General features: G+C 49.3%; 2 protein-coding genes across 2 annotated transcripts; one reads left to right on the top strand and one right to left on the bottom strand.

The window, feature by feature from the left end:
* Positions 1 to 12,501: 12,501 nt before the first annotated feature.
* Rps8 (ribosomal protein S8) lies at positions 12,502 to 20,909 on the bottom strand. The gene is made up of 6 exons (XM_077704883.1): positions 20,780 to 20,909; positions 20,106 to 20,212; positions 17,920 to 18,019; positions 16,918 to 17,093; positions 13,489 to 13,618; positions 12,502 to 12,653 (listed from the first exon to the last, which is right to left on the bottom strand). Exons 1-6 carry the CDS (start codon positions 20,781 to 20,783, stop codon positions 12,544 to 12,546), a joined length of 627 nt encoding a protein of 208 aa, XP_077561009.1. The 5' UTR covers positions 20,784 to 20,909; the 3' UTR covers positions 12,502 to 12,543.
* Positions 20,783 to 25,995, top strand: LOC144175861 (biogenesis of lysosome-related organelles complex 1 subunit 5-like). Its single transcript, XM_077704884.1, has 4 exons — positions 20,783 to 20,912; positions 21,084 to 21,166; positions 22,797 to 22,985; positions 25,741 to 25,995. Exons 1-4 carry the CDS (start codon positions 20,864 to 20,866, stop codon positions 25,933 to 25,935), a joined length of 516 nt encoding a protein of 171 aa, XP_077561010.1. The 5' UTR covers positions 20,783 to 20,863; the 3' UTR covers positions 25,936 to 25,995.
* Positions 25,996 to 26,573: the final 578 nt, after the last annotated feature.

Below are 26,573 nucleotides of genomic sequence, written 5' to 3'. Positions count from 1 at the left end.
TCGGCGGGTAGAGGGTTGGCTCGTTCCAGTGATACGCTGGTGCAGTGCTCTTGGCCTATAATATTGACTGATTGTATGGTTTAACGCGTCGACGCAACGCAGGCGATGAGGCGCGCCATAGTGAAGGGCTCCGGATTAATTTTGACCACTTGGGGATCTTTAACGGGCGCCGAAATCTCGTACACACGGGCGTTGTTGCTTTTCGCCTCCATCAGAAAAGCGGCCGCCGCGGCCGGGAACCGAACCCGCGACCACGTGCTCAGCAGCGCAACGCTTTAGCCACTGAGCTACCGCGGCGGGTCTTGGCGTATACAGTCAAACCCGGTTATAGCGAACTGCAATATGCGCCGCGATTAGTTCGAAGTATCCAATAGTTCGATATAGAGAAACTCGCCAATAACGAGTTTTTTTTGTTACGAGTGCGCAGTACGCGGGACACCCCCCCCCCCCCCCCCCCCCCTTCCATATCCTCGCATGCGGAAACCAACACAAAGTATATCGTTACCATACACAAAACAATCCATTTATTGCAAGTAGGCTGCTTTCCGCCTCAACTGCCTACTTCGCAAAAAAGAGGTGACTCTTGTTTTCACTTTTATTTTGGCGGCGTCAACTAGCACATATTCGAGTCCCTGTCCTCCAATATCGAAGCAATAATGGCGGAGCGTATCAACTGCCGAAAGCGCTTCACTAAGCGGCGGACGGCTTTCACCTGCGACATCCTCTGCCACTTTGGTGCTCCAGCAGCGCCAGCTGCCATGACATCGGTGACGGTGTCTGCGTCAGAGGGGCTCGGCAACCCGGTTGTCGACGTCACTAAGGAAATACCCGAAAGAATTCTATGGACCCGTTTTGTTGTGCGGAGTTGCAGTGATGAACCATTTTCAATTAGCCCGGCTTTCCACTCTCCTTCCGTTACGGAAAGTTTCCGGCGTCACCTCGCTCCATGTGAGGCTCAACGTCTCAACCGCGGCCAATGAAAATATCAATTACCGCTGTAAGACATGCGTTTCGGCGGCAATCCTAGGTTCGCCGAGTTCGATATATCCGACGTGAACTTCGTTATAAGGAATATATGTTTCGCGTGTATTTTCGTAACTTATTTATTTTTGTTCGATATATAGCACAATTCGCTCTATCCGGGTTCGTTATATTCGGGTTTGACTGTAATAACTGTTGCTACTGGGGCCCGCCTTCCGGCATAGAGGGCCGCGTCCGTGTATGCCACGGCAGGATGTCTGTGCTTTAAGATAGCACGGGCTCTTGCTTCTCTGCGGTCGGCGTGATGCACTGGGTGCATTTTTCGCGGGAGTAGAGTGCTGGCTCGCGCCGCCACGGCGAACCGCCCTCCCCTCCCAATTTCGCGACACTCTCCTACTTTGCTTTTAAATGCAGAGCATTTCTTTAACTCACGATGTCACCCGGCGTTGGCGTGCTTCGGCGTCCGCAACAGCCGTTCCAGGTGCGCCCTCTCCCCCACTCCTCCTCTCCCGCATCACGCTACCTTCCTCGCTCTCAACAACAGGTCCGCACGCCTCCCCCTACAATATATAAAAAGAAATAACAGTTACCGGCGCCTGGTTTCGATCCCACGACCCTGCGGGCGGAACGCAAGGTACATGGTGCTCTACCCACTGCGCCACAAAGCCGACACAGAATGAAAGGCTACGAACGCGCCTTATATGCTTGACTCATTCAAACTACGTCAAGAAGCTGCTGATACAACGCACTCAGTGCCTGTGGGCGGAACGCGAGGTACATGGTGCTCTTCCCACTGCGCCACAAAGCCGACACAGAAAGGGAGGCTACGAACGCGCCTTATATCCACGACTCATTCAAACTACGTCAAGAAGCTGCTGATACAACGCATTCACTACCACCAACTCCCCAAACACTAAACGTTAACGCAATACACCCACCCCCTATGCGACGCATTTACTCGAGTCCCCCTCGCGGGGAGATGGGCCTTTCTTTCATCGTTCGCTTTTTCTTTCACTTGCCATCGTTCACTCGGTTACGCCGACAACGCGGCTCAACCCATAGACGGCCGCCAAAGGGCTGCGCCCTGAAACGATACTCCGGGCTTTGGTCTCAGCTTTCTGCGATTTGTCGCCCCTTTTTGTCTTCTTAAACACCGCGTATCAAATGTGATACACAGGGAGAGAGAGAGAGAACGCAGTTTAATGGTACTGACGAGGTCTGTCCAGCAGATAGCCTAACATGCTACGTCAGGTGAATAATGACACAAATGAAAAAAGAAAAAGAAAAACGATAAGCGGTCTGTAGACAGAGTTCAGTAGTTCAAGGTAAAAATAAAAGAAGTGTTAAAACACACTAGAGAAATGTTCTAACGCACTGGGGAAATGTTCGCTTTCAATTTTAGCAGAGTTCAGGCAACCGCGGAGCGACTACACGTGGTCATGAGATCACAGGGTCAGGTTAAAAATAAAAGAAGGGGTAAACACGCAATGGCTGAAGGTTCACTTTGAATTTGAGCACAGTTCAGAAAACTGCGGAGCGACCACGAGCAATCATAACACTTTGACAGCCAACCTAGCAGTCACGGTGATCACAGCCCCGAAATGTTCACTGGGACACCACTAAGAGTTTGAGAGCGCAAAGGTAACGGTCACGGTCCTGTAGCACATGTCGAATCAATGCTCGGCACTGTTAAAGTCTGTGAACTAGGCCTGAACTGCGAAGGAAGCTTAGGAAGGCCCTCGTCGCACGTGAAGCCATCTTTGCGCATGACCAGGGGCCAAGCACATCAGTCAACGTAAGACACGATGTGGGTAGCCTGCCCAAAGTCACTGTCAAGGAGCGTCTTGGTTCGTCATATCGTTTACACACACATACGACATGGTAAATATCTTCGGGACAGTTACAGTCCGGACAGAAGGGTGAGCTGGTCTGCTGAAGCTTGAAACGAAAAAGGCGAGTGTAGGCGACGTTCAGGCGTATGCGGTGTATTACGGCTGCGTCGTGTTTGGTGAGATTAGAGGGCAACTTGAAAGTACATTCTGGGTCAACAGAATAAAGCGGGGTATAGCGACGTGAAGGATCCACCCATATTGAAAGCTGTACCTGCCGCGCAACACGACACGCAAGTGCGGCCGCATCCTTCCTAGAGAACGGTATTGCCGCAGTAGGCACTTGGCAGTTGTGAGCTTGGGAAGCTACAGCGTCTGCTGTTGAATTACCGGATACCCCGCAATGTGCCGGTATCCACTGTAGTTCGACGAAATGGCAAGCATTCACGGCTTGGTGATGTAAAAACCGAATGTCCACGACTAGCTGGTCAGAAGGGAAAGACTGAAGGCATTGAAGGGCCGCGCGGGAATCCGTAAAGATAGCCCATTGGCTGGGTGACTGCGTGGTGATGTATTCAAGAGCAGCACGGATGGCGGCGAGCTCAGTCACTGTTGATGACGTCCTGTGACTGAGTTTTTTGGTTATCGTAGTGCACGACGCAGGTATCCAAACACCAATCGTGGAAGATCCTTCTGTCACTGAGCCATCAGTGTATATATGTTTATGGCCGATGTATTTCCTGTCTAGAAGTTGTAGAGTGTAAAACTTAAGAGCTGGAGCGGGAACATTTGTTCTTCGCGTCACTCCTGGCACGGTTGTGTGAATGCTTATGGGTGGGAGCAACCATAGCGGGTACGAAGGCAGAGATGGGATCTCGTAATGTTGCGGTAAAAGGTCTTGCAGAACTGAAGCAGAAGTCTCAGCCAATGGATGGTGACGTTGCCTCGTGACAAAACGCAAACATGCCCGAAGCAGTTCCTGTTTGCGCAGCGCTATCGGCGTCAATCGTCTACATTCAATGAACGTTCCCAGGGTTGATGTTGTTTTTGGGACGCCGATACACACCCGGAGTATGCGCGCCTGCATGCTTTCCAAAGCCTTGAGATTTCCAGCTGAGAGGGGAAACAAAGCAGGAAGGCTGTAACGTAAAATACCTTCGCAGAGAGCGTCGTAGAGACGAAGAAGCGAGTAAACTGTGCAGCCACCACTGTTGCTGGAAAGCATTCGGAAGATGTTGAAAAATGACGAGAACTTTTCTTTCAAACTGCGAATGTGGGGTGTCCATGTCAGCAATCTGTCGAATGTGACGCCGAGAAATTTATGATTTGTGACATAAGGTATTGGTATCCTTATTGCCGTGAGCTCGTACCGTGTGACATCACGTTTCGTAAAAGCGATGGCTGCTGATTTTGTTGCCGAGATTTGGAGTCCACGCACTGCGAGGAATTCTGAGATAGCATCTATTCCCCGCTGAAGCCTCGCACGAAGCACACGCCTATTTCGGCCGGAGCACCATATGCAAATATCATCGGCATATAAGGAAATCGCGATATGAGGTGGCAAACATTTTTCAATGCCGATGAGGGAAATATTAAAAAGCGCTGGGCTGAGTACCCCTCCTTGTGGAACACCACGAGTTACGGTATGCTTCGATGTGTCGCCATCAGAGGTAGTCATGAAGATGCTTCTGTCGCTAAGGTAATTCGATAGCCAATCGTACATCCGACCACCAATACCCAATGCGTGCATTTGAAAGCGGATAGCGTCATGCGTGACAGAGTCATACGCAGCCTTGATGTCCAAAAACACCGCTATAACGGTGTTACGGAGTGCTTTTTCGCGCTTGACGCAATTAGCAAGGGCGATTACATTGTCGATACTGCTCCTGCCTTTGCGGAAACCGGACATTTGTGGCGGGTAAATATTTCTAGTACTTAGATCCCAATCTAGCCGAAGCAGCACCATTTTTTCCATCAGCTTGCCTACGCAGCTCAAAAGCGCAATGGGTCGATACGATTGAATGTCTGAGGGATCTTTTCCTGGTTTCAGTATAGGCACAATGCGAGCAGTCTTCCAGCTGGGCTGCAGACGACCGGTCCTCCAGGATTGGTTGAAAATGTCCAGGAGAAATCTCTTCCCCTCTTCTCCCAGATGGGTCAGAGCTGTATAAGTTATGCCGTCTGGACCAGGGGAGGCGGACTTGTTAACTGCAGATAAAGCCTTGACGAGTTCCGGTATTGTAAACGGGGCATCCGTAAGGGGCGTGTGATGCAATAGGCGTCCGTTATCCGAAAATGGAAGTGACGGAGGTGACGTTGATGTGGCCGCAATTTTTGCACAGAACATCTCAGCGACGTCTAAGAATGTAGAATTGATACGTAATGAAACTGCGTTAAATGGGTGGAGACATGTCGGTGGTGTGCGAATACTTCTGACGAGGCTCCATATTCTAGTGAGTGGTTTCCTGGGGTCCAACTTTGAGCAGAAAGATGTCCATTCACGTTTAGCCAATTTGCCCATGTACCGTTGAATGCGCTTCTGCACTCGTCTGGATTCTCGAATGTCTTCAGGTGCCAGTGTTTTACGCGCTCTTCTTTCTGCTCGCCAGCGTATGGCACGAAGCCTTTCAAACTCTGCGTCGGCGACAGAAAATAACTTGGGAAATATAAAAGCCATCGTGCTCGCTTTGCGCGCATGAGCCATCGTGCTTACAAAGTCGTCGTAGGATAACACTGAACTCAGGCCCTCTTGGACTGCTGTGGTAAATACCTCCCAGTTTGTGAATCGGACCTCATGTTTTCTATAACTGCCCGGAACACCATCCAGTGTTATGTAGGTAGGGAGGTGGTCGCTGCCGTGGGATTCAATATCCACAGACCAGCTTAATCTGGAAAGCAGCGTAGAGGAAACGAGGGTGACGTCAAGAGCGCTTGAAACGCCTTTACGGAAAAAGTTGGTTCTCCGGTATTAAGTACAGTCATGTCGTGCTGATAAGCAATATCTAGCAAGTGCTGCGCTTTAATTGTTGTTCTGCGGCTTCCCCATGACGGATGATGCGCATTAAAATCACCAGTGAGTATATGCGGAGGCGGCGTAGCACGAAGGATACTCTCCAAACGGTCGCTATCTAACGCCTTTCGAGGTGGTATGTAGGCGGCAATGACGGTGAAAGACAGACCTTCGCTTTGCACCGTGGCTGCTACGTATTCGTTTTCTGCACTTGGCGTCAACTCATGGTGTACAATGGTGAGGTCATTATTGAGAGCTAAAAGTGCTCTTGTTGAAGGCACATCAGTTTTGGAACGCAGTAATGTGTATCCTGATAGGCGTACGTCTTCAGATAGGCGTGATTCCGAGATTGCGATCACAGGGAAACGATGCTTGTTTACAAATCTCCGGAAATCTGGTAGTCGAGACTGCAGCCCACCCGCATTCCACTGAAAAATTGTGGCTGCGTTGCGAATTTGTTGCACTGTAGCAGTACTGGCTGGAGACATAACACCTACAGCCACTGAGTGAGGAAGCGAGCCGTAGAGTCTATGAGGGTGATGAGGGCTTCAGCTTCTGGTGAGGAAAACGAGGCCAGGAATGTACGCATGGTCTGTGTCATAAAGAGAATTAAGGAGCTGAGTTTGCCCAAGCCTTGCTGATTGGAGGTTTCTGACTGACCTCCTCTAACGCATGCACGATGTGGAGATTTTGCAAGACCGGCATTAGGAGTCTCTCTGGGAGTGGGAACAGCAGTTTGTTTTGCTGTAGGCGAGGTTAGAGCTGCAGGTGGGGATGCAACCGAGGATACATCTGGTGATGAATGCACAGTCATATCTGGCGGGGCAGCCATACTAGCGGCTTCGAGAGGAGGCTGTGGTGGTGTTGGTTCCATGTGGAGTTTCAACGACTGCCCGCACTCGCGTACAGGTAAAGGTGGGAAATCCTTGTCGACATCGACGGGCGTGTATGCATCAGGCGTTTTGATATTCCTCTTCGGCGTATCTTTTGTTGTCGTGCCGCAGTGCTGTTGCACAATCGCCTTGGCTGACTTGTAATCAGTTTTTTTAGTCGACTTGACGCGTGAGATATCATTCTCCTTACGGCGTACTGGGCAGTTACGGGATGATGACTCGTGCTGCTTAGCGCAGTTGGCACAGCGAGGATCCTTAACACCGCAAGCAGAACGATCATGGTTATCTGCACATCTGGCGCAGCGCAAGGAAAATGTACATGCCGCAGCCACGTGACCGAAACGTTGGCATTTTGTGTACTGTCTGGGAGTTTCATTGTATTCGAAGACACGGTACCGACGGTACCGTGTGTAGCCTATAATGACGTGTTCCGGCGTAGTTTCAGTAGCGAACACAATCAGCACGCTTTGTGATTTTTGGCCTAATCTTCGGATCGATCGTATATCCACCCTCTCACGCAAAGCGTCAGCAATTTCCGAGTCCGAAAGGTCCGTGACCACACGTCTAATTACACCCATCCCGCAATTTCCGGGGTGGGGCTCGTATGCGTGCACTTGTGATACACAGGGCGTTTTAAAGGTGTCATGAAGATAAAATGCAAGACTGCTTTGCGCCAATACCAATGGTATTAATGTTATCGCAAACGTCAGAGAAATAGTTTAGGCGTTACAGAAAACAGATGAAGAAAAACGTGGCTACGCCCGGCCACTTTTTGGCGAAATCTCTATACCGCCACAGGACCTTGTGCGGCCGCACACCCAAGCCACCAGGGTTTATCAGTCCATGATCCAGAATTTTGATTTTTTTTGGAGGGGGGTGCATAAATCCATGAGCGGGGTGCTCGTGGTTGTGGAACATTTTTTTCTGGGGGGGGGGGGGGGGGGCTATATAAATCCCTGAAAGCCACTACCCCATGACTGGGCGATTGTAGTAAGGCTTCTAGTTCTGTTCCATCTCATCACTTGAATGCTAATATGCTGTGAACACAGTGCTACTGTTTTTCACTCGGCGCCCTCGATTATCTGGACCGTCATGGACTGCGTGGAAAGTTCCGGTCCGAAAGCACACAGGACTGGTATTTCGCGAACGCCCACGGAGTGATGTGCCCCTGCTGATATCGTGTAGCGCGAAATTTGCAAGTTTCTGATATTCCTAGCGTCCTTTTTTTTGTTGTTTAAAACAACTTCCACGGCCAAAATGTAGCTAAACGCTAGTTAGTTGAAACTGAACAAGGTTGTATTGCGTCATCATGGCCCTTTTAATACAAGCAGGTGTTTACACAGAGGTGTAGGTGTAGCCAGGCATGAATGGGGGATGCCCGAGAGAGAGAGAGAGAGAAACACGTTTTATTCCTGGCCAGGCTTAGTACGGACGGTGGAGCCGCGGAAGCGCAGCTTTTTAGACCAGGGTGCACTGGGACTGGGCGTCAGAGCACGCGAGGGCAGACAGCCAGGAGTCGGGGGGGGGGGGGGGGGAGGGTTGGTTAGGGAAGAGGAAGCAGGGCGGGACAGTGCCAGATGGCGTGGGGGTGTCTTCGTAGTCCCCGCAGTGGGGACAAGCGGGAGTGGGAAAGAGGGATGTCGATATGTGGGTGAGTATTGATCCAGTGGGGAGGGAATGGGTTTGGATCTGTCTCCAGAGGGATGATTCAACGGGGGATAACGAGGGGTGAGGGGGTGGAAGGGTGGTGCGCGAAAGCCTGTGATGCCCGACACGCGCGAATAACACCGGCGTGCATGTTTGCTCTCACGAGCGTGGTCTGCTTAGTAATAACGCGTCTCGATGCCGTTGGTTTGTGCACGTTGCAACTGCACTCGCCAATTGAAATTTTGGGGATTTTTACACGTGAAAACGTCTCCGTAGCACCCACACAAAGATCCCGAACTGTTCCCTGATAAGTGAGCCTACGGCCGCTACAACTCTCTTGGGGCACGAGCACCAGTGATAGCATTAGTTATTTCCCCCAAGCACTGTAAAATCATCCCCGCCTTACACCCAACAATCTTCTGCGCAGCAATTTCGAACGCCTCATGTCGACTTCTTTCCTCACCAGTTTCACATCTTGAGGTTGATTAGTTCCGCGACATTGACAAGGATATGGAGGCAATTTCACCCTCATCTCCTGCTGGCCTGGAAAGATCCGCCGTATAGGCGTTTTCAGGCTAGCTGTCCGAGGTAACGGCACTAGGAGCCACGAACATAGAGGGTCTATACGTTTCACCTGCACCACGCGAACCAGTTCAGGCGGTGCGGCACTTCACCGTTCGTTTCAGTGGTGCAGCTCGCGGCACCTGAACCGCGCCGTTCGATTCACCGGTGGTGCCGACGGGTGCAGGACGAGTTCACGGCTTTGCCTGCACTCCCTGCCGAGGAGGTGCAGAAGCAGACGAAAAAAGTGCAGGGCTGGTTCCGCCGATGGCGGAATTCTTTGCACCGCTGTGAACTGGTTCAAGAGGTGCAGGCTGAATCGAATGGACCCAGAGTTTCTTACAATACTTACTAAGAAACTCTATGGCCACGAAATGTGAAGCCTGGAGAGGTTAGCAGACTCCCTGTAGTTGGCTGGCAGATGGGGAGGGCGATAAGGATTAAAGGCTCTTGAAGAATATTGTGGTGGGAAGTACAATTGGTCAACTCCTGTTACAGAGGGTTCTGGGGCTTATTTGTAAGCGCTAACTTGGACCATGCATTATTTCGCAAGAGCATGGGTGTTGTCCGTGTCTCGTGTGATGGCACTACTCTAGCCTATCGGACCCAAATACCCGCAAGTGTCAAATGTCTGGAGTCACTGCAGTACACATTGGTGTGGGGGCTTTTGTCCGTTGAGAGGGTTCTCTGGGCCAGTCTTCCATAAAGGGGCGTTCGTGTGGGCCGAAGTCTCGTAGTGTCTTTTTGCAGGCAACGGACTAACCGGGTCAACGTTTTGTCAGTGGTGGTGTTGGGGCAGTCTTGAGCGGAACATGGAATTTTGAGTGCAGGCCACTTAGTCTTCAAAGGTGCTCGTTTGCCACGGCTGGTGCGATTGGCGGCCGCAGTCCAAAGCCACCAGGGTCTAACCAGAATTTTGGCTGGGATATTGTTCCACACTGGACCGTCGCCGCTCAGCCCTTGCAGCTATCTTTACTTTGAAGCCAGTACTGGTAGTATGACATCATTGCAGTAGTAATTCTAGGAGACTATGAAGGTTACGTATATCCTTGGGTTATTTGAAAGCAACCTTTGTCAACACCATTACTGCAAAGGCATTTTCATACAAAATTCCATATCGAAACAGATCTCTGAATACTACCAACGGCGAAACACTACCACCTAAGCAATGAATCAGTACATTTAACCGGAGGTACTGCAATGTTTGTTGGCACCACTCTGGCATGGAATGGAAATTGCTACCCTTCAGACAGCATGGTAAAAAATGTGACAGGACAAACCAGATGGGCTGAACACCTCACATAGGCAACAGAACCACCGAATCCCCCATACTTTTACTACATTAAAATGCTGTGGTGTTGTCACGTCAATTAGCTGGGCAAACTTGACGCAGAAAAAACGAGACGTTTAATAGGCAACAAAAAAAAAAAATCACGCCATATCCACGGAATGAATGATAAGTGGGGCGAAGCTCGAGAGGGGGAGATCATCGGTAACCGTAACTCTCCCGTGAAAGTTCGCCCATTACATCATTAAGAAAGACGTAAGACTGTGTGCGTGCATTGTACAAATCAACTTTTATTTTCGGAGTCAATGCTCCCAGGCCCAGCCCTGGTGAAAGACCCCGCGCCATCGAGGACTACCCCGCACCTCCACCACAATTTGTCACGTAGGATGGGACACAACGGTAAAGAAAGAACTTTTATTTAGGGCGAACTTGTGCCCGAACAAGACGAGAGGAAACGAGCAAAGGTCCTTGCGTCTCGTTCGATCTCCGAGAACGACTGCCTGCGTTCGTGGCGTGATCTCTTGAGTGATCTCCCCCTCCCAGTGCACGTGCGCTCGCGCCTCCGTTGGCGAACACAGACAAGCTCGCGCTCCCGGTGCCGAGTTTGCGCTGCCGGTTGCAGCCGGTTCTTGCGCGTGCAACGCGGCCCCCTTTTTGCGACATCTCCGAAAGCATGCGGCGGTCACGTACCACGAGACACAAGGGATGGACAGACACGTGACTTAAGGAGCTTCGCCCTAATAACGCGCGCGACTCCACACATCACAGCGCTCCTCACTGCAGTAGCATAACACGTTCGGGGGCACAAGCACTATACACAGTTAACTTCCGCTCACTTTCCACTTGATGTCCGTTGCTGGTTGCAGCTGTAGTCACTAGGGTCCCGTAGTCGATGACCACTTGAGAGGCTTGCCGGACACGCTGCCAGAGACCAGGGTGCGTAGCCCCGTGTGCCGTGGCGACCTTGTTTCGGGTGCGCAGCCAGAGCGTTCAAGCCAGGTAGCCCCGCTGGTGGTCGTCTCTGAAGCCGCCAAGGGTGCGTTGTTGCGCTCAGGAGGCCGGCAGGGCGCCTTTCCAGGTTCGGTGCCTAGAGCTTCCGTGTAGGCGTCGCCATTCCACCCTCTCCTCTGTCCACGCGCCCCTCTTCTTCCAGTCCCCTCCTTGAGGGGGTTGCCCATCACATTCTCCATGTCTCCTTTTTCCTCTTCTTCGGGAAGTTGGTCTCTTGGGGGGATTGCTGATGACAGGTGTCCCCAAGGTGCAGAGCAGCTCCCAAGTCACTTGAACCAAATACAAGTTGTGCAAGACTGCTCACAAGTGGGTGCCTTGGGCTAAGCAACGGGCTTTGCTCCAGTAGTGACCTGTGCATCCGTCTGCCATCCTTGGCTGGCATCATGGGCAATGCAAACGAACAGCCACATTCCGTATTGTCACCTTGATGCTCAAAGAATGAAAAAAAAAAAAAAAAGAAAAAGGCAACAGCTGCTGAAACAGAACTAAATGCCAAGTACAAGTTGGGCTTCAGAGCACAGTGAAATTTAGTGGTACAATGCATTCCAATTATAACCTAGTGTCCCAATGGTTAAGAACTCATACCTGCCAGGATGACATTAGGGAGAACTTACCGAGAAGAGGAAAGGTAGTAGCAACAGAATGGGTAACTTTAAACATTTTTTTTTATTATTTACTTACAACGAAGCAGGAAATGAACTGTTTCTTCATCCAAACAACCAAGCTACACCATTCAAATGCTCGACGAAGCTGACGCCGCCCTTTTCAGAAAGTCCTGAAAATAGTACTGCCAAGCGCAATACAAAACAGCAGGAACTGAACTGCTTTGTATTTCGTCTAAACTAACAAGCTACACCATTGGAGACTTGCTAAATCTTCAGAACGGCCGTGCTCGTGCGGAAACGAAAGTGGCGGCGGCGCTGCGTTTCTATAAACAGTAAACTAACAATGGGATGAACAGGTTCACCGTCTACGCATGACCAACTACGCTTTTTAAGCCTTCAATGATAATTGTTGCCAATTGGTGTCGGGTTGGATAGTCTGGTATACCTCCCGCACATTTCGGCCAGACTGTGGAAAAAGATTTGGCCAAACACGGGCGTGTTCTCGGGAGATTTTTGTTTCGGTCGTACAAAACCATGAAAATTCGGGAGTCTCCCGGAAAACCTGGCAGGTATGCAAACTGCAGAGGGAAATCTTACTAATGCTTGCCACAATAGCTAGCGGCCCACTTTGCAAAGACCACGACACAGGAACCCAATAAAAAACAAACAGGTGGCATCTCCATGTCGCCCTTTATTACAGTCAGTCACTGGCAGCAGCTCATTTGCCCTTCTTGGACTTGATCTTCTTGGTGTAGAACTCAAGCTCCTTGCCCTCCAGGATGTAGCCGTCACATCTGCCACACTGGCCAGGCCGTGACGAGATGCAGGCTGCAACGGCAGAGAACACCACGCTACATTAAAAACATACCAGCCTCATAAAAATGCATGACCATTCATTGTTAGGAACAGAGCTGCACTTGGGTGCCAACATGGCAGCAGGGCCAATTTAATGGCCTTTTCCACACTAGCCACTGCTGCCATTTTTGAAATCACTGGTGTCACTTTAACTTGTGCAGGGAGGAACAGGCAGCCAGAGAAACCGGCACTATATGCAACCCCACCCAGTATAACAGCAACTTTCTTTACTTTCAGCAGCCTCCAGGTATTTGGGCATGTGTTTGGGAAAGTTCAGCCATCCCAGTGCTCTAGTACACATAATCACCATAACGGCCCAGAGCACCTGGCAGACATAGGTTACCCGGTAGAAACATGCAGCAAGATGATAATGATCCAGTGACCAGCAGCATCGCCCACAAAAATTCTTGTGCTTTGGTGGCCACCAAAAATGCTCTCGCATCAGCGAATGACACCGTACATTTGATAACCCGACCTCCTGGTGGTACTCCAACCAGCAAAAGTACACTTGAGCAAGCGCAACTCGTAACTTTGGTGCCCCTCTGCACACATCGAAAGCAGGGCTGCATGGCTTGCTCGTAGACAGCCAAGAGAGCTCAGAGAAGGGGGGTGCGTAGCCTCAGATTAACTATGACAAGAGAAACCCTCACGTTGAGCGGGCAGCACCAGTCGCCAGGACGGGACTGGCACACCCAGTCAGGTTCTGAAATCATCACGGGCATGCACCCTCCTTCAAGCCACTCTCTCCTGGAGCAAAGCTGCTGAATCTGGCGCACAGCTTGGCCCACTACCCGAGTGCTCCCCTCACCTTTAACACGGCCGGTCATGAACTGCTCCTCGAGCAGGGGGTCGACCTTGGCCAGCTTCTGGCGCTCCTTGATCTTCTTCTCAGTCTTCTTGCTGCGCTTCTTCACCAGGGCACCGCCCTCAATGTCTGCCTGCACAGAAAAGAAGCAGCACCAGTCAAGAAGACGCACCCCTCCACACCTTTGCAGTCATTGCAAGTGAAGGAAGAAAAATTAGCCGCCTATCGGTTTGCTTCACAGCAGATGTCGAAAGACCGGTCTCCCCCCCCAACCCCCCGTATAAACGATGCCCTTCCCCACCCTTACCCTCTTCCCACAGTAAACACAGTGAAGGTCTGCTTCAGTAAATTCTATTTTCCTCGTATGACTGCTTGTGCTTTGTTGCTGCTGCCCTGAAAATCTAGGCTAGGACAAGCTTTTTTTTTGTATTTTGAGAAAAAGGTTTGACGTGTATTTCTTTTATTACTCATCACAAGCACACAACTACTACTCATCATGTATTAATTAAAGCAGTTTCTGGAGGAGCATGATCTAGATTCTGGGGCAGCTAACGACTTCTTGAGAGCCTAAAAAAAAAAAAAAAATCAAATTTGCACCAACAGGGAAGAGATATGCTTTTCTAATTAGTTTTGAAAACATCATGCTAAAACAGCCTCTGGAGAGAGTTTGTGTAAACAAAGTATCACTACCTTAGGGGAAAAAAAAAAAAAAAAAAGACTTAAAAAGGTGGTAAAAACATCAAATTAAGAAACACTGCTATTGTTCTTTTCTTGAACCATCTGAACACTGAAATTATTTTTGTAATCCCCGACTGCGATCTACAAGCGAGTGTAGAGCCTTGGTAAAGTTTCTCCACACAAGGCAACAGTTCTTGCAGTGCCCCCCTTCCGTTTCCCGACGTGCACGCTCCCCACGATCTTAAAGGGACCCTGCAACACTTGCCATCGACTACTAGTAATGTATTTTGGGATAAAGTCTATTGTCCCAGAAATCTCCTCCCGCAAGAATTATGAAAATCCGTTCACAATTAACGAAACTACGCGCGATGAGAAATCGCGCATAATCGTTCCCTCTCAACTCGACCGCGGGCAACGCGACGAAAGCTGCGCGCTCTCTCCCGGAGAGGGGGGTGGCTCGCGGCGTTCATGGAGGAAAGAATCCGACATGGCGGCGTTCTCTTCGGCGGCCTTTGATATATCCCATGCCGGGTAGTTTTCTCCTTTTCTCCGCAACGCGGAGGGACCTATTTCCGGTCTGGTGCCACAAAAAAGCAGGCATGGGTGCCTGCTCGCAAGTGCGCGCTCGGGCTGGTAGGGCGTTTTTGAAGCAATAAACGTTTGTAGTCGAGTGGTCCCGTTGAAAGGGAAGTATTGAGCTCATCACTCAAACTCCACGCGCACTCAAAACACAAAAGAAACGGCAAAACTGTGCCTACAGGTTCAGGCATAGCAGAGGTTCGTACACAGCGATGACGTCGACGGAAATGGGATAATCTACCCGCGAAGTTGACCAGTGACAGCCGATCGGGCAGCCATGGCCTATGTGACGTCCCTCGGGCCATGCATAATGAGGACAACTGAAGAGAGAGCGGTTTGTTTTTCCGCGTCTGTCACATCGATTTGCGCGCTCACCGCTTCACGTGCACGTGTAATATTTGGCTCAGGTATTCCTGGCAGTGTAATCTAAACGTTGCGCAGGTTTACTTGCACTGTTCAAAGAGTGTTGCAGGGTCCCTTTAATTTGAGCGATCTTGCTATGCTTAGCCGCCTCACATTTGGCATTAAATTCCACTCCAGAAACACAAATGATTACTCGTGTGCAATAGTAACCGGTCCCGCTGTCGAGCACCGCCCAAGCACTTTGCACCACTGCAGCGTCTGCCGCAACTTTTGGCGCGTTCCATCGTCCCACTTCCCTGCTCTCAAGCTCACTGTCATACAGCAATAACTGTGTTATAAACGAGTCCAATGTCGCTCCACAACCCCAGTTTATAGACATGCACCGCGCTTCATGAGACACCCAGTGGACTTGCTTTCGATAACCACCTTTCAAGCTGCAAGCTCCCTGTAATGTGGCACACGTTCTACAGTGTTATCGCAAAGACGCCACTGTTCAGTACCGCAACAGACAAAACGACTGGCTGTAAACCTGCCTCCCGCGCAACCTAAACCAGGGAAAAGATTGGCATGGCAAAGCGCACAAGGTGCCCTGCCCAGCAATCCACCAGGCCGTTTCAGCTAGCCTGACCAGAGCAAATAGCGCTTTAAAAGTACAGCATGTTGGGATAGTTGGTGCTGCGTCTTCTAGGCGAGTTGGGAGTGTGTGCTAATGCTAATGCCCAGTTTTTCTACTTGAAAGGTGCTCCAGAAGCTGTCTTTTTCTACCGTTGGCGCGCTTTTTTTGCGAGACAAAAGAGGCAACCTGAAAGCAAAAGACGAGAGCTTGGATAACCTAACCATTCCAAGACGGCAGGCGCAAGGTGTTGGTGTTCCGGAGATACAGTGAACCAAATTGCCATTTTTTCGTTAGATTGCGCTAAGTTTGTTGCCTCAGCTGACAATTTTAAATGGCACTTTAGAAACAGAAACCTTGGAAACGGACGGAATATAACACGTGCTGTGTGAAAACCTGAGAAATTACCCCTGGGACATTTTTCACTATCTGATCCCCATGTTTGTTTTATTGACCACTCAAACCAGTAAAAACAGTCACCTTGGGGCTGCTTTGAAAATCATGTGAATTCAGCATTTTCTCCCACTGAAATTGACATGAGCGCCCAAATCCTTGCTTTTCAAGCCATCCACAGCAGCCTTGGCACAATTTTCTGGCTCTCGGAGCAGCTTGGCACAGGAAAATGGTTTTGTATAAAAAAATTCGCAATATGCACGCCTGCTCAAATATGCCTACTGTTTTCTTTTGCACAAAGGCAATGACAAGTATGGCACCCGATTTTGCGGTTTGGAAATTTTTTTTCCCATATAAGCTACTAATTTCTTTTCGCATTTAGAGGGCCCGTGAAGACAAAATACAACTTCGTCCTACTTGAAAGAACTGGACTTTGGTAGCTCAAACAGCTGAATTCCACCTATGAAAGACATTTGTAAACCGAAAAAGCACAAGAAATATTGAATGTTGAAATTTATCACCATAGCGATGCAATGGACACGAGTTATGTGTATGAACTGCCTCAAACATTTTTAGCTATGGTGACTTCTTGGTATTGGCCTTTGTTAGGGTCCAATTGCAAAAACAAGGTTTCAATTAATATAAATCTTGTCGGAATTGCTGGAAAGTGGTTTGTGCGTCGCCACTACTGCACCTCCATTATTTGTTCAAAGGTTTCGATAAAACTGGCCTCCCTGTTATCGGGACAGAGGAGACCTCCTAATGAACCAGACTGTCTGCACAGAGTGGCCGCAGCAGGGGCTCACCAGCTTGGCGCCCTTCTTGCGTCCCAGGGGCAGGGCGTAGTGGGCCTCGTACCACTGGCGGAAGGGGGTGGCGTCGATCATCACAATGGCGTTCTTCACCAGGGTCTTGGTGCGCACCAGCTCATTGTTGCTGGCATTGTACACCACGTCGATGATACGCGTCTTGCGCGTGCAGTCTGTGAGGGAGGGAGGGAGGGAGAGGTTGGCGCTCGCACAAGAAGAGAGTGGCACAACGCAGCAAACAAGAGGGAAAAGTGCCTGAGGGCTTCATCAGGAACAAGTTGCTCATCACGGCACTCAGCCGAAAGATGGTTATTTTTAAGTTCATCACGATAGCCCTCAGGCAGACGTGGCCTTGTAACAGCACAAGCGATCCCACACGGCTCTGCCTTCTTTGAAGATTGCATAGCCTATGCGAATGCGAAAGAGCAGCTTGATGGGGAGACTGTGTAGCCACGATTCCGGCTAGCGCTTGAAACACTCCTGGCCACTCTTAAAACCAGAATACTGCCTCAAGGCCACAAAGGCCAAACAGCAGTCTCTTAAGCAGGTGCCCAACGAAATGGAAGCACCAATGCGACCCAGTGGATAGTGCTCGGTGCATACAGCACCAACTAGTATACTATAGGCAAAGGTGTCACATAAGCTGGCGACCAACTGCCGCCACTCTTAGCAGAGAGGCCATTCCTGGTTTGGCAACCATGGTAGATCAGCTGAAAGACTTGTTGGTACGCCAGCCAAAATGCTACCAGTGGTAGGCTGGTAATGAAGTGTATCAGTACTAAACAAAGCCATTCGCCGATATTTAAGGCAATCTGTTCCAAGGGGAAACCGTAGTTAAAGGCCTTCGAAACTGCACTGCCCACCGAGCTGCACACTGACTACATTAGGTGCACTTGCGAGTAAAGAGCGACTCTGCAGTGTAGCAGGGGCACTGACACTCAGCAGGCATGCAAACGGCGAAACATTTGAAATGTGCACAGAGCGAAAAGGGCAACTCACGTTCGGATGCCCAGGAGAAGTTGCCACAGTCGAGGCGGAGGGCGCGGTACTTCTTGTTGCCGCCTCTGGTCCGAACTGTGTGGATACGCTTGGGCCCAAGCTGGCAGAGGAGAGGGGAAAAAAAAAAAAAAAAAAAAAAAAAAAAAAAAAAAAAAAAAGGGGGGGGAGGGGGGGAAACCAGTGGTTGTTAGACGAGCAACATTGCGCACAACACAACGAACAATGACTAGAAACCGTGTATGGTTCATCTACAACCACCCAAATCCCACGGGGCACTTGGGCTGCGGTAGAACAACCAGCTCTGCTGTCCCCTGGCCTTAAAGCGAGGCCCCCTCCACACGGGGGACGCGCGTAGAGCGCACAGGGTGGCGACGAGAGGCTAATGATGCCGCATTTTGTCGTGCCTCCAGTTTGCATAATAAATTTTTTAGGCACTCGGCCTCGTCTCGGGAGAAAAAAGAATGCCCAGTTGTTGTGAAGACACTGCCCATTCAGGGCTCCTGCACAACACGAGGCCAAACCAACTTCCAGGTAGTATTCCCAATATTCCCGACTGTTCTTAGCCCATCTTAGACGCATCCAATCTCTTCCGGAGATAAACTTGGCATTAGGGAAAAAAGCTTTGCATGGCCGCTTTTGCACAGCATCGACAAAAGGGCTGGGACAGTGATGGCACTCTGCCACTCGCAGGTTCACTGACCAATGGTCATATGAAGTGAAATTTGAAGTGAGGGCTTCTTGTTTTAACCAGTACACTTGGTGACAGACTTTTCAACAACAGCTGATAATAATAAAAGTCTATCCAGTGGACTGCAGGCTCGTCTGCTGCGCTGTGCCGTGCTTTTGCGCTCTTATGCGCGCACGTTCATTAAATGCTGCTAGTTTGTGTTGCCGTTACGAGTACGCGCTGCAGCCCTAGCTTTCATTTTTATTGTATCGTGGCCCAGTGACAAAATGCACGGAGCATCAGAAGCAGGAAATCTTGATTACTAAAGTGCTTTGGTCTTGATCATAGACCACAGCAGTCAGGCGAAGTGAATGGCCATTTTGTTTCCTTGTTTGAGCTCACTCTACACGCTTACACCATCTATTCCCAGTTCGCACTTCTGTTAGCAAACCATGTTTCAATGTTTCCACAGAACTTTGCTAACATACTGAACTACTCAGTTAATATCAACCTGAACGCAATTGTAAATAAAGGGGAATACACTAAACGCTAACAACTTCGGAGTATTCGGACTACAGTTATGAACATACTTTGTCGTCGGGCCAGTGTTACATTTATTTTTCTCCTTGCTTCATCGCTCTTCAGCTTTACCTTTTGTTAGAAACTCGACCTGAAGTTTACCCACAGTAATTGTGTTTTTTTTTTTTGTAATTGCGGCACGCAGAAACTGCATGCAAGAACATGAATGTGTTTCAAAGGCTGTTGAGAGACTGATACGCCGCTGGCAGGCTCCCTGGGCTCGGATGAAATCGCAACAACGTATTACACAGGCATGCACACAATCCCAAATTGCAAAGAGCACTTCAGCAAGCCTATATCATCCTCCCAAACAACTTGCGTCTACAGATGTTAAGACAATCCCACAGGACTTCCGAGAAGTGAGTGAACAAGACCTTGGCTATCATACAAACCATCTCACTAAAGATAGTGCTAACATTAGCATTCCTCACTCCAAGACGTCTGTCATACATTTAGCCTACTGGTTAGTGGACTTGATAGTGTCTGATAATAAAACAGTACCAGTTCCCACCACAGACAAACCACAATGTTCAACAAAGTTCCTGCCAAGGCCAAATTTCCTCTGCTGTGCGAGTGCACAACTTCCCTTTCAAAGAACTACTCCAACTGCGACAATCCTTTTGCAAGACAAAACCGAAGGTTGAAACATTGTAATTTTTCGAGACAGGACCTGCGCTTGGTGCTGCTTTACATCCTCTTTGCCCTACGCATTGCGGCGTCTGCGTTTCCATACACATCGCCTCTGCGCCACAGACACGCCTAGACGTGTCCCCAAACGCAGAATACCGCAGCGAAGCGGTCTGCGTGCCAACGGCGGGACAATATTCCAACGCAACGTACTGTAGCGACGATAGTAACAGAGCTTTCAAATACATGGCCTAGCACTAGCACAGAGCCTCGATTCGACGGGGTTTACGAGAGAAGCCGGTTGCGTTCATGCCTTTGTGTTTGCCGCTGGTCGTCCGAGCTCGAACTTCCGCTTCTTGCGCAGGGGCTTGCGCTTGCCGCCAGTCTTCCTACGCTTGTGCCAATGGTCACGGGAGATACCTGCGCCGCACGGAAGCAAACGTGTTACCCACCACACACAACCGACACACGCAAGCCCCTCACTCCGATCACCAGTCGAAGGGCGTGCGAAGGCTTCAGGAACAATTTCTCTCAGCACAGTGTTCAGCCGAAAGATGGTATTTTTTGGTTCATCACGTTAGCCTCCGCACAACCCAGAACAAGGCAGCTATGCCGGCAGTCGGACGCTACCACCACAACATTGCAAGGAACTTCACGCGATAACAAATCGCGAGGCAACCCCAAACATGACCCCGAGATTAAACATTACCAGCAAATTTAAAGCTACAAAGAACTGCTACGCAACAAAAACGAGGAAACTGCTGAAATACTTACACGTGCGGCGGCTGGGCGCTAGATCTTACGACGCTACGAGACTCGGTACTTCGTGCAATATTTTAATTTTTTGGACTTCGGTAGCAAAAAACTAATAGCCAGCATAAATACTGCACACATTTTCGATTAATATTACCTAGCGAAAAAACGGTTAAAGTTCGCCCAACAACAGATTGTCGACGATTCCGCGCTTGAGCAAGAGAGACAACTTACCCATGATGGCGAATGGACCGGAAAGAGACTTGATAGAGCGCGGTGGCCGCCGGGATAGCTGCCGCAGCGCTACCTATCCGAAACATGGCGGAAGTTTCGCCGTCGGCTGCTTTGACTGCGAGTGTTGTAAAAGGTATTTTAACAACTTCTGTTTTGTCCGTACATTTCGTGCACTATTTAGTGCCTCATAAATTTTTCGTCCTTTGCTTGAAGACAGTCTAGTGCAGTTTGTACAACATGTCATTCAACCTCCGTGCATCCTCTATCGTAATGGTGTGTAACGATGTTTATCGCCTACTCGCAGATGTTGCCGAGGTCTACTCACGGCTATTTGACCACAAGCCGTTTCTTCAAGGGGAAATGAGGTTCTTCATAAAAGAATTTGAGGTGAGCCCAGGCCTTGCTTCTTGCCTCTCTGTGGCATCGCGCATTACCGACGTCACAAAACCACTACACCACGATTCTTATTCGCGCTGAAGAACCTGCCGGGGTGGTGCAGAGGCCCATATTCTGCTCGAGAGACCAATCGGGCCGTGTTTCTCATAAAGGCAAAATGCAGAAACAACCGCGTGTTCCAGTTTTTGTGTACAGAAGACCATGGTCGCTTAAAATAATTTGCAGCACGCTTAGTTGTGGCAGGTTACATCCCAAATGCAAACCGAATTTCGCCATGTTTTAGGGTTTCATAAGCAAGCTCCACGTATCTACCTGCATCCTTAGAAACCTTCTAAACTACAGTTGCTACGGTATTGCGCTTTGGCTGATAGAGATGCACAGGCAATCACTTCCATAGAGAAATGGTGGCTGGTGGGCCCCCATCTGGAACCAGCAGCGTCCAGCTGGGAATTTGGTATGAAGCAGCTGGGTACAGCTACCATTTTCTCTAGGGTTATGTATAAGACATGCTTCCCTTTAACTTTGCTCTGAGAACTACGCTGAAGGAGAAGGGGACAATTCTAGTGGGCAACAGTCTAATTAGTCATTAATAATAATTACAGTGACTCTGGCTAGTAAGTGAGCTAAAATCAACTATGACTGGTCCCATCGCCGCCATTATGTGACACTAATTAGACCTTTGCCATTCTAGAGCGAGTAGGCGCACGTTCTGGCAGAACTGCACGCAGCACATTTCAGCCTTGCGGCGAGGGCAGAAGGAACAATGTGGTTGTGACGGGAAAGGCAATTGTAACCGTCGATGGCATCAATGAAAGACGCACCAGCTGCCAACATGCCACTGCGGTGTCGGCAATTGGACTGCCTCACAACTTGTGGCCCTCCCAAGCATTTTTCGGCCAGCATTACACATTGCACCCAGAGCACTTGCCTTTCTCAGTTCCTGGTAGATGAGTTTGATGTTGGGCTTGTTGGTACATATACTTTGAAGAACAGTGGAACCCAGCCTTCAAGACGCGTACACGAGGAGAAAGTAGGACAACACACACACGCTGGGACTAGCAACTGTTTGATGAATGAAATTTCGAAGGAACAACAAGGTCAGGGCATGCGCCGTAAAAACTACTGTAAAAAGACCAGCTGATGAGGCTATTCAATATCGGCTCTTTGACAAAACCGAAATAATTGGTAGGGGAGCCACAGAGCGCGAGAGGGAGCTTATTGAAGCTTATCAAATGCGAAACCACAGTTTGGATAAGTGTGTGAGTGTGCCCTCACTAACGGTATCAGGCAAAGAAGCTGAATATTTGAAAAAGAGTCGATATTGAATTGCGTCATCAGCTGGTCTTTTTACAGTAGTTTTTACGGCGCATACCCTGACCTTGTTCTTTCTTCGAAATTTTATTCATTAAACTGTTGCTAGTCCCAGCGCGTGTGTTGTCCTATTCTCTCCTCGTGTACGCATCTTCAAGGCTGGGTTCCACTGTTTTTCGTGGTAGATGGTGCCGCACTGCAACCGTGCCAACTCCTCTCCACACGGCCTTTCACACTTCCACACGTGTGACAGAACGTCATCATCATGAAGCGTGTTCACACAAGTGTGCTGAATTGTGGTGCCCTGCAGGAGAAGCGTCGGGAGCGGGAGGTGCAGCGCCTGTTCGAGCTGCTGGAGGACGTGACGGAGGTGCGGGAGACGCAGGTGGACCGGGCGTGCCGGGCCTCCGACCAGGGGCTCTCCAGCCTCGCAGGGAACCTCGAGGTGGCCCTCTCCATGTGCCACCGCATACTCGAGGCCGAGGACAAGCTCAGCTCGGTGGGTGTGGACACACCTTCCCCCGTGCTGAGCCTTTAAAGCGGAGCTTTCAGCTGCTCACCGATGCCATCTGTAGTCCACCCAGAACACAGTGCAGCAGAGCCAACTTGCTCTGGCGATGATGATAATCATCATTAGTGAAGTGAAAAAAAAAAAAAGGAAACGCTTTCCGTGGGCAGAGTTAAATCTCGTTCCTTCGTGTTGTGAAGCCGACGTCTATCCAATTGTGCTATTTCGGCACAGTTGGAGCAATTTGGATTTAGACAGGAGTGCATGGATGTTCAAAATTAGACAGAAAATGTACCCCTCCATCTAATGACGACGATGGTTGAACACAAAGCTTCCTCGTGATCCCTTGGTTGCCGTCTGAGTTTGGACTTTGGCTCGTTGAGCTTTGACGTTGACTCGCACACAGTTTGACCTTTAAATCGCAGAGGCTTCCACTATGACATTTCGCACAAAGAAAGCTTCGCGTTCATCATATTTTTCTCTTGTTGCTTTGTAGTAGCATTGCTCTACTGGCTCTACTTCGCGTTCACATACACGAAGCGAAGTACGCCTCAGTGCTCACTCATTTTCCCACAGCTTCCAAGCAGTAGGTGAAGGCATGCTATCTTCATGGGCACAAAGGATTGCATGAGCTCTTCTGTAGTGCCGACTGAGTGCGCCCTGTGGCGATAAAAAAATGAAGGTAGCTCAAACTAACGCGTGCGACGTGAACGCAGCGAAACTGTGCGCAACCTTCACGTCCATGATGAAGATTTAAGTCCACGATTGGAGCCGATTTGCTTCTCCTTCGCTTCTGCAATGACCTTTACTCCATCATTTTTGCTAAAAGTGTGAGCTTTGCTCATTTTTTTGGAAGGGTTAATCACTTGACATCACCTGGGGGTATGCTATGACGTGTCTTTCTCATTCCGAGCGAGTGCTGCCATGATTGCGGCGAACGCTGGAGCTTTCAGGGGGGAGGAGGAGGAGGAGGAGGGGGGATCTTTGCCAATCGCCCTACGTGGGTATGCTTGGCTTGACAAACATGCGCAGGGGACACTGGGCAGTCGTCGCGAGGCATGCACACACGAGTGCTAGGCATTTTCTTGATTCTGCTAACAGCCAGGTGGTCGCCGCAAGGTCTGTGCTCACGCGCTCGTGCTTGGTATTTTTAACTGTGGACACGAAAAATTATGATTTGCTAAACAGCTTCGCTGTTAAAAATGAATAAATTCTTGGAGATGCAAAGCGCACCCCTGCTTTGCGTTGGTGCAGCAAAATGAGTGGCTAGCATAGTGCTGTGCTGTATGCCTTCTCTCTGTAGTAGGTTAACTGACTCCCATTGCGTGACAGGCGGAACTTTTCTTAATCTTCCAAATTCTCGTGTCCCCATATGGTGTGCTGTTTGACTGCAATAACAAGTGCAGTTCTGGCTTCCATAAACAGCCTAATGTTTTATGCTTAAAATTTGTGCACTTATTTTTCGGGTCTGTTTTTAGAATTAAATGCGCACTGGGGTCAAGTAAATATAGTTTTACAAGTGGCATGGTCTATCATTACGGCATCTTCTTTCATATGCTTGCAGGAAGCGTGCAGGGCAATCTTCAAGGGGTCTGGGAAAAATGTAATGTGTGCCGCGCTTCGCTTCCAGCAAGGTTTGTGACCCGTGAATTGCTGTTGTCGCAGAAGCAAAAGTGGGTGTTGTGTATTTCCTCTGCATCATCTGCTGCCAATTCACACATCATGTGGTGCATGCCAAGGCAGACGTAAAAGCATTTTCAGGATTCGTGCTTTCGGGCGCTGCCTTGCATTTCAACATCACAGTGAGCTGGTCTAGTCGGAATTGATCTATCTTTGACACTTAGCGCCTGCCCGTGTTTTTCTTTTTGGCACCCGTTTAGGTACGCTAAATGTCAAAGTTGAAGTGCTTTTCAAAATAATTGCATTTGCAGTTGGCATCAGTGTAACTTTATGTGTCGTTTCTCTCTCGGCCATAACTTTTAAGGGGGACGGACCACTGGTCGTGAGGACCGAAAATTTGCCAAAAAACTCATCTTCTGTATTAATTTTATTTGCAGTGTACAGGTCCCAAAGAATGCACCGGCAAAATATTGTAGCTGTACCATAAGTATTTACAAAGCTGCTGCCCTTTGAAGTTGCCTAAATGACCATTTTCACATATGTTTCCGAACTTCGTGCCTTGTTTTCTCAGGACCAACTTTTATTTCGTGGGGTCAACTGTCGGGTAGAATATCTTGGGGTGTACTGGTCAGATTTGTATCATTTTTGCTGCATTCGAAAGCTTATAAACTGAACTGTGCAATAAAACCAAAATGATGTAGAATTTTCTTTTGCCAGGACAATTTCTTTATGCAATTCATCTTACGAAAACTTGGGTAATTGATGACCTGGCACTTATAAGCTTACAGCAATTGGAGAAACAATGTTAAAACTACTGCAGTGGTATAGTTGCGCTCCCTGGTCTTTCTAGAGCACAAACGAATAAAAACTATTTGAGTATGTCATAGGTAGGTAACGAAAAAGTTGCCCAAAATGGAATGGCAGAACATGTTGCACAGCTCTGGACTTACACCACATAAATGAAAACTGAGTGCATATTTGTGCTCAGTTTGTTAAAATAAACTTAATGCATAAATCTCAAGCACATGGGTTAAAAAATAACAAGAATGCCCTCAAGATTAGTGTCCCCCCTTAACTTGCAGAGAATGCTCAAATGTCAACATTGCCATGCTCGCCTTGGTTCCAGGCGGACGACCTGTCGGAGCGGCGCGAGCGTCGGCGGTGCGAGTGGCAACAGTTTGAACAGGACGTCAAGGACAAGGCGGCCAGGATGGACCAGGCCTTTGAGGAGAAGGAGCGCCAGCTCATCGACCACTATCGCCGCGTCCGTGAAAAGCTCCAGCCACCCACGGCTAGGGGCGAGGGCACGGCGCGACCATAGTGATCTCTCGTCCCAGACATTCAGATCATTCTCAAAGGACCAGTGGAGAGTCGATGTGCGCCCCCGAGATACGGCTCGACGTGACAGTGTTGCTATGTCTACCCAGCATCTCCTTGTGTTTGCTGTTTATGCTGGTTTTGCACCTTGACAGTGACCTTTTATAGCTAGCGAAAAAAAGGGGCTTCCGATATTGTGACTAACCTATTTTGTGCCTCGACCTGTCGTGTTGTCTGTCCAGCACCAATCAAGACATGGGACACATGTCACTACCAAACGTGTTTGTGGATAGTCAGTGTGCTGTTGAAGTGCGCTTGCTGTTTCCAGTCATGAAATGCTTCGTAACTTGATTCAGGAGTGTCGCGGTTTCCTCCATTGTTGCCGCCTCAGTTGATGTGGATGGCACTTGGGGTTGCCACCTGCCTGATGATGGACCGGCCTGACCGGTTTTTTTAGACAGCAGACCATTTGCCGGTTCGTACTTTTAAAACCAACCGTCACTGGCCGGTCTTTTGGCCACCGTGGTGCAGTTATTTCTTTTTTGGCATTTTATAAGCGTCAGTTCAGCAATTACGATAGTAAATGTGTTGACAAGGTGCGCAAAGACAGATGGGCAGAGAACTACGCTGGCAAGCGCACTC

The sequence above is a fragment of the Haemaphysalis longicornis genome, unplaced genomic scaffold, assembly GCF_048455015.1.
Source record: "Haemaphysalis longicornis isolate Haplotype H1 unplaced genomic scaffold, Haemaphysalis longicornis Haplotype H1 scaffold_3, whole genome shotgun sequence".
Classification (NCBI taxonomy): Eukaryota; Metazoa; Arthropoda; class Arachnida; order Ixodida; family Ixodidae; genus Haemaphysalis; species Haemaphysalis longicornis.
This window is presented reverse-complemented; position numbering and strand designations above follow the sequence as displayed.

What these genes read in the sequence shown, in the direction of transcription:
- LOC144175861 (XM_077704884.1), top strand. Translation starts at nt 20,864, where the DNA reads ATGGCGGAAGTTTCGCCGTCGGCTGCTTTGACTGCGAGTGTTGTAAAA. An exon ending in GACTGCGAGTGTTGTAAAAG is followed by an intron (nt 20,913 to 21,083) that starts GTATTTTAACAA and finishes GCCTACTCGCAG; the next exon opens with ATGTTGCCGAGGTCTACTCA. An exon ending in CCGAGGACAAGCTCAGCTCG is followed by an intron (nt 22,986 to 25,740) that starts GTGGGTGTGGAC and finishes CCTTGGTTCCAG; the next exon opens with GCGGACGACCTGTCGGAGCG.
- Rps8 (XM_077704883.1), bottom strand. An exon ending in GACCAGCGGCAAACACAAAG is followed by an intron (nt 18,020 to 20,105) that starts GCATGAACGCAA and finishes CTCCTCTGCCAG; the next exon opens with CTTGGGCCCAAGCGTATCCA. An exon ending in CATGACCGGCCGTGTTAAAG is followed by an intron (nt 12,654 to 13,488) that starts GTGAGGGGAGCA and finishes CTGCCGTTGCAG; the next exon opens with CCTGCATCTCGTCACGGCCT.